We start from the raw sequence: 7,616 nt of genomic DNA on the forward strand, positions 1-7,616 counted from the left end.
TGTCAGACAAAGCTAGGAGGTGGCCATGCCCAAGCATGGGGCATGGCAGGCGCCACCCCCTGCCAGGTAAGCCTGCCACCTTAGCAGTTTTACCATTTCAGATTATTTTCAAGGTGTGTTTAGTAGCCTGGAACAAACTTATTGCCTTGGAGGCAAACCCCACCCATGACTATTTGGGACTAATTACCTCTCCTTCATTTGAGCCCAGCCACCTCCTTGAGGTATATAAAGGGATTTATTCTGCATAGGTCTTCAGTTCCCTTCCCGCTTCCTCTGACTCTCAGTGTCCTGCTTAACTTTTGTGCTTTTCCTTCATCAAGCTCTCTCACCATGAACAGACAAGTCTGCAAGACAGCTGGTGGCGGCAGCCAGGGCTTCTCCGGCCGCTCCGCCGTGGTCTCCGGCAGCAGCAGGATGAGCTGTGTGGCCCGCTCTGGGGGAGCCGGCGGAGGGGCCTGTGGGTTCCGGGGTGGAGCGGGCGGCTTTGGCAGTCGCAGCCTCTACAGCCTGGGTGGCAACAAGAGCATCTCCATCAGCGTGGTTGGTGGCTCCCGGGCTGGTGGCTTTGGGGGAGGGCGTGGCAGCTGTGGCAGTGGCTTTGGGGGTGGCTATGGAGGTGGCTTTGGTGGTGGCTTTGGTGGTGGCAGAGGAATGGGAGGTGGCTTTGGAGGAGCTGGTGGCTTTGGAGGGGCTGGTGGCTTTGGAGGAGCTGGTGGCTTTGGTGGAGCTGGTGGCTTTGGAGGGGCTGGTGGCTTTGGTCCTGGTGGCTTCCCCGGGGGAATCCAGGAAGTGACTGTCAACCAGAGCCTCCTGCAGCCCCTCAATGTGGAGATCGACCCCCAGATTGGGCAAGTAAAGACCGAGGAGCGGGAGCAGATCAAGACCCTCAACAATAAGTTCGCCTCCTTCATCGACAAGGTGATGAAGCTTTGACTGGGCCCCCATTTCTAGGCTGGGACTTTGAGTTTGACATTTAGACACAGTGTTTAGGATCAATCTTGGATGAGCCAGGCTGGACTGGGATGGTTAGGCAGAGCTCTAGGGTCTGGGAAGATGTTCAGGGCTGATGAGTTTGCCTACATGGTCACTTGCTTAGGGAAGACAATGGGCCCCTTTGGACATGGACATCCGCAAGTCCTGCTTGTCTGGCTCCCTGCTCAAGTCTCCTGACTGTTGCCTTGTCTAGGCCTAGGCTGGCAGCTCTGGCAACACACGGCAAGAGCCATGACTACTGGCAGGAACGGGTCTGACCCAGGACTGGGCGTTTTTCAGACATGAGCTGCCCTTTGAGGCTTTCTGGGAGGCCTGTTCCTTCCTTGCCCTTGTGCCAGGCAAAGGAGGTGGATGCCCTAAAGAAGGGATTAAAGAGGCTCACCTGGAACCTTAGTCCCAACAGGTCTGTGGAGAAGAAGCTGGCAATGAGTCTGCACCCCTAAATCGACCTGGTCAGGAAGAGAAGGGTGCCTGGTGCCCTCCAGACCAGGGTAGCTTACACCAATGGGCTCCCTCCTGTGATGCTGATTATGGCATTTCAATCAGTATCAGTCCCCAGGGATTCACAACCTCCGAAGGGCTCAGTGTCAGCAGAGCTTTAGGTCTGAAGCTATACTGCTGAGGTTCAAGTACATTTCTGCAGAGTGTACTGTATTTTTGGAGGTTGGGCTAGAGTCCTGAAGTCCCCGGGGGACACTGAGCAGTCATCTTTACAACTCTGCTTCCAGACAGGGGCTACTTCCAGTTGCTCCACCTGTCTCTCCTCCTCCTGGAACTTTCCAAACCGTGCTGCATCTTTCGCGGCCCGACTGAAGCGGTCATCTGCCTGTAGCCTCTCCAGCTACAGTAGGGACCTACCTTCACATCCTTTCTAGGCCTTTGTGCTGGGGGCTGGGGAGATTCAGACGCTCAGTCCTACCTGAACCAAGGCCCCCGCTGTGCCTCTGTTACAAGCGTTGCCTGATGCGGCTTCCCCCGATGCACTGCAGGTGCGGTTCCTGGAGCAGCAGAACAAGGTCCTGGAGACCAAGTGGAACCTGCTCCAGCAGCAGGGCACGAATTCCATGACAGGCACCAAAAACCTGGAGCCCCTTTTTGAGAGCTACATCAGCAACCAGCGGAATTACCTGGACAGCATCCTAGGGGAGAGGGGCCGCCTGGACGTGGAGCTGAGGAACATGCAGGACCTGGTGGAGGACTTCAAGAAGAAGTGAGTGACAGACACATGAGTGGGAAGTTGCCACCGGCAACCCAGTCTCGGAGTTCCAGCTCTTTGTGCACTCCTCCTGCCACCGGTGGTGGTGTCACCTAGCCTGTCTTCCTCTCCTTACCTTCACAGAGGGAGCTTGGTTCATTGGGCTCCCCACTCGCCCTCCTTCCCCAAGGACAAGTGAAGTTATGGCAAGTGGGATGAGTTTAGGGTTGAGGAAGCACTTCCTCATGGTCCACGTTGGGGAAGATTCTGGTTCTAGAATCTGAAGGATGCTGGGACAACTCTGGTATGATGACCAACCGTCCCAGGTTTCCTGGGACTGAGGGGCTTCCCAGGACGTGGGACTTCCAGTGCTAGAACCAGGCCAGTGTGCTGGGACAAACAGGAATGGCGGTCCCCCTAACCAATAGGGGGATGGTCAGGAGGATGTGTTCAGCTGAGAGGGGCGGCCAAGGGACAGGGATGGAGAGATGAACTTTTAGTTTCAGACAAAACTGGTGTTTACGACTACCTTAAAACCCAAACTTAGTTATTTCTTTTTAATCATTACAGGTATGAGGATGAAATCAATAAACGTACAGCTGCTGAGAATGAATTTGTGACCCTGAAGAAGGTAAGGGCTGTGTGTGAGGTTCCTGCGGCTTGTGGGCACAGGTTTCCAGTGGAGCTGGGGTATTTTCTTGCTCCACCACCACGGAGCTGCCAAGTTCAGGCAGTTAGAGCAAAAAGCAGAAGCCAGGTGCATCATAGTTTGGAAAGATCCCTAAAAGAGTCAGTTCATTTGTTTTTCATTTTGAACCATCCCAATGGGAAGTGAGTCATTCCTTCACGTGCACACCAGCCTTGGACAAGGATTGGTCAATCCCCAGCCTGTCCTGACTCTTCCCTCCTGCACGTGCAGTTTGTTGTTTGTTCCTTGGGGGGAATGAGGCCTTATGCTTCTGTCTTTCTCAGGACGTGGATGCTGCCTACATGAACAAGGTGGAGCTTCAGGCCAAGGTGGATGCCTTAATGGATGAAATCAACTTTCTGACGACCCTCTATGATATGGTGAGGATGTTACCTCCTAAGAGGGGAGCAAGGGAAGGTGAGATATTCTCAGAGGCTGGGGCACTTTGGTATCTAGAGCCCAGGAGGAGATGGGGCCCCTTGTTGGGGTTCCACAGGATGGACTGCAGACATGGGGTTCTCTGGGGGACTGGGGGGCAGGGTGGGGCAAATGCATGTTCAGAGCTGAGTCAGAGAATGGGTCTGTTGTTTCCGGGCCTCTGTGTGCTTGTTGCAGAGGCGCCGAGAATTAACAGGCCCCTCTGTGTTGGCAGGAGCTGTCCCAGATGCAGAGCCATGTCAGCGACACGTCCGTGGTGCTGTCCATGGATAACAACCGCAGCCTGGACCTGGACAGCATCATCGCTGAAGTCAAGGCCCACTATGAGGACATCGCCCAGAAGAGCAAGGCGGAGGCCGAAGCGCTGTACCAGACCAAGGTGGGAGCTAGGCACCTCTGAGAGGTCTCAGGGAGGCTGTGGCCCGTGGGACTGCTGGGTGGTGAGTCCCCTGTTGTCACTGGGTGGACTCCTCTTGGTTCTACTCTCTAGAGACGTCTTTCTAATGTTGTTCAGTTGCAAAGTGCTGCCCCTGGTGGAAGGTGGTTCCACGGTCCCCTGCCAGGCCATGTGTGAGGGATTCTAGTTTGCTCAGGGACCGTAGGGTGGGAGAACTCCTACCATGGCAAATCAGATGTTCTTTTCCCTGAGGCCTCCGAAGTGTCCCTGCTGAAACATAATCAATGTCATTTGAACAAATGCTTACTAAGCACCTTAAGGTTGGGTGGGTGACGTTAGGGATGGAGAAACAAGTCAGGCAAAGCTGCATCGATACCCCATCTTCCCTTCTGCTCTTCAGTTGGGAGAGCTGCAGACTATGGCTGGCAGACACGGGGATGACCTGAAGAGCACCAAAAGTGAGATCGCGGAGCTCAACAGGATGATCCAAAGGCTGCGGGCCGAGATCGAGAATGTTAAGAAGCAGGTGGGATGGCAATGGATACTGGTGCCTAGATGAACTGGTGCAGGCTGCGGGTGAGGATCGCAGAACTCCTAGTCTGGAAGGGATTTCTGGGGTCATCTCAGGCAGCACTGGCCTCCAGGGAGTTCAAAGACCAAGCCAGTCTAGAGGGCAGGTAATCCATAGGGAAAATATCTCAGTAGATGAAGACAAGATAGAAGTGTTGGGGAGTGATGTTGCCTGGCTTGAAGATGTTTGCTATGGGATAAGCTATTATAAGACTCAGAGTCTGGAACCCTCCTCCTAGGCTCATCTTTTCCCCTGCCTCTCCCTGCCCTAGAATGCCAACCTGCAGGCAGCCGTCGCTGAGGCTGAGCAGCGCGGGGAGCTGGCTCTCAAGGACGCCAATGCCAAGCTCCAAGAGCTGCAGGCTGCCTTACAGCAGGCCAAGGATGACCTGGCCCGGCTGCTGAAGGAGTACCAGGAGCTCATGAACGTGAAGCTGGCCCTGGACGTGGAGATCGCCACCTATAGGAAGCTGCTGGAGGGCGAGGAGTGCAGGTGGGCCTCTAATTCCATCTCCCCACCTTCCCTGACGGAAGGCATGAGCTGAGGGCCAGATAAGTGACCAAGTAAATGAGAATGGAGGCCAGCTGTGTAGAGAGGCCCCCACCTTCCATAGGCCTTGCAGGGAAGCACTTGCTTTCACCAGCCCATTCTCTTCCATAGGTAGTTCAAGTGCACGCACAACCAGTGTGCCCAGGGGCTCTGTTATGGCCCATAGAAAGGTGCAGAAAGGGTACTGATCTGCCTGGCTTCTGAATTCGGTTCTGGTTGCTGTTCAACACCTTCATCCGTGAAAGATTGCTGGAAATTTGCTTTGTGACAGAGCTATCTTTCTCTTGCTTTCTCCTACAGGATGTCTGGAGAGTGCCAGAGCGCTGTCAGCATCTGTAAGTAGCCAAAATAACCTTGACAGTGAGAACTGATTCTGAAATATCTACACTAACACAGGGCAGTAGCACCTTACTTAAAAAATATTTCTATGGAAGTTGGAGGTTTTCTGTGGGTAGAAAGGGCAGCAGATCTGCTTTTGTCATTGTCTTGGGTTCAGGGCACTATTAATAGATCTATATGGGATGGGGAATACCCAGTTGGGAGCCTGTTAATGGGAGGAGAAATTCTGGATCATCTCCAGTGGAGTCATCAAGAGTTGGCCATAGGTAGAAGGAACCACTGGAAAATTCATAATGACTTAGCACTATGGGGCGAGCACCTTATGCCATTAGAATGGATCACAATGATCACCAGGAGCAAAGCTGCCTCGGTCTCCTGCCCATCTTCCCGGGCCCAGTGGGTCATTAGTTATGGTACAGGGAGGTGGGCGCCGGGCGCTAATCGCTGTTCTGCCCTCTCCCCTGCAGCCGTGGTCAGCAGCGGCGGCGCGACGTCGGCCTCCGCAGGTGGATTCGGCGGCGGCTACGGCGGGGGCTTCGGCGCGGGAGGGGGTGCGGGCAGCGGCTTCGGCCGGGCAGGCGGCAGCGGCTTCGGCGGCGGCAGCGGCGGCTTCGGCGGCGGCAGCGGCTTCGGCTCCGGGGCTCGCTGCGGGGTCAGTGGCGGAGGCTTCAGCTCCGGCAGCAGCCGGGGCGGCAGCGTCAAGTTCTCCCAGTCCTCGCAGCGCTGCTCCAGATAAACTCGGCGCCCGGGCCCCGCAGCCGCCCCCGCGCCTCGCGCCCCCGGCCGCGCCTCCCCTCCGCCCTCAGCGCCACCCCCGGCCCCCCACGCCCACCCCAGCACCGCCCCCTCCCGGGCCGCTCTTTGGGGCTAGAACACCCGGGCCTCTGGCTCCTGCATCCGGACCCCTGGCCGAGCGCTGTCTGGAGAACTTCAGGCGCTCTCTCGGGCTCCCGTCTGTGCCTGATGGTCCAGGTGTGGCCTCAGCCGCCACCTTCTCCTGCCCTTGGGGTCCCCTCCCAGGGAGGAATGGTCACCAGTTCTGATGTATATAACACACGGACCCCTCTGCCAACCGTTCTGTCGCCAATAAAGTGCATTGTGTTTCACATCAGGCTTCTGGGTGCTCCCTGGTCACCTTTCTCCCCACTGGACTGACTCCTGTCACCCTCTCCCAGTGGGCTGTGCGGTCTGTTCCCAGAACAGCAGGAGTGCTGATCCTCTGCCTCTAAGGCAGTCACTGGCTACTGTCCACTGTATGGGATCGAAATGGGCAAGATCTGGTTGTTCATGTATTGTTTGAGCACGGGGGAGGGGGGTAGGGAGAGGGGCTGGTGGGGGGCACACCCCAGGAGGTCGCGTTACCTCACAGTTCTTAGAGGGGAAGGTGGGACCTTGCGGACATCCATCTCCCCCTTGCCTTCTCTCATTTGGGGGAAACTAAGAGGGCCTTCAGTTGTTGAAGGGCTTGGGGATGGAGGATTTCTTTCCTTGGCGCAGCTGGGTCCCTACTCCAGCTGACATCCTGGAAGTTCTCCCCACATCAAGGTGCACCTGGGCAAATGTGAGCTGCTAGAACCCCAGGGCTGCAGGGATTTCCCGAGCGCTACCTATCTCAAAGGCTGACCCACAAACCCCAGTCTGTTGGGGGAGCTCTGCAGAAAGCGTTCTGTGTCCTTTAAATCTTTCCTCCTTGGAGCGCATATTAGAGGTTCGGAGAAGTTTTGTAGCAAAGACTACCTGTTAGCTGTCTTTAACCCAGCATTTCCCACAGAGGCCTCCCTTTTGGGTAACAACTATTGACACCCCTCGGAAAATGTCCTACACCTGTCTGCGTGCACTCTGGGTCCTCAGGTTGTGTGCCAGCCATGGAAGCTTCCAGAACCAGGAAGCCCTGATAAAGTATTAGTTGGCCATGGCAGTGCTGTCCGGAAGGTCATGGCTGGAAGAAACTCAGGCTCAAGGAGTCCAAGAACTTTATTTGCAAAGAAGGAGACCGAGGCTCAGAGAGGTGGGGAGGTTTGCTTAGGGTCCTAGAGCATCTGAGGGTCTGAGCTGGGAGTGCGCCCAAACATCCTGAGTCTGGAGCACCTGCCCCTGCTCCACACTGTCTCTGAGGCTACGGTTGTTGCCCTCCTGGCATGGCCAGCTGCCTGGGTACCCAGAGAACACGTAGGCAATGGAGTAGAAACATTAAGCCAAGCTGGGCCAGGGAAGCAATATTTCCATCTTAGGCCAAAGCTGAATTTCTTTCAGAGAAGGGAAATGATAATTAAACAAAGAAAACCAGAAACTGGGGCTTGAGATTCGTATGGACATCCCATGTTCTCCACTTAGCAGAGCAATCCGGGGCCAGTTCTATCTGATCTCCCAGGAAGACTCCTTGCAGGATGTAGGATTTGGTAGCTATTGCTTCATCTTTGGGCAGGGAGGTGACTTTCCTGGCTGG

At 55.5% G+C, this 7,616-nt stretch overlaps 1 protein-coding gene across 1 annotated transcript; it reads left to right on the forward strand.

The window, feature by feature from the left end:
• The first annotated feature begins 273 nt into the window (after positions 1-273).
• On the forward strand, positions 274-5,906 carry KRT3 (keratin 3). The gene is made up of 9 exons (XM_032420469.1): positions 274-918; positions 1,983-2,203; positions 2,759-2,819; positions 3,161-3,256; positions 3,529-3,693; positions 4,112-4,237; positions 4,554-4,774; positions 5,132-5,166; positions 5,638-5,906. The coding sequence occupies exons 1-9, from the start codon at positions 331-333 to the stop codon at positions 5,904-5,906; spliced, it is 1,782 nt and encodes a 593-aa protein (XP_032276360.1). The 5' UTR covers positions 274-330.
• Positions 5,907-7,616: the final 1,710 nt, after the last annotated feature.

This window comes from Phoca vitulina, unplaced genomic scaffold (genome assembly GCF_004348235.1).
Source record: "Phoca vitulina isolate PV1807 unplaced genomic scaffold, GSC_HSeal_1.0 scaffold23, whole genome shotgun sequence".
Classification (NCBI taxonomy): domain Eukaryota; kingdom Metazoa; phylum Chordata; class Mammalia; order Carnivora; family Phocidae; genus Phoca; species Phoca vitulina.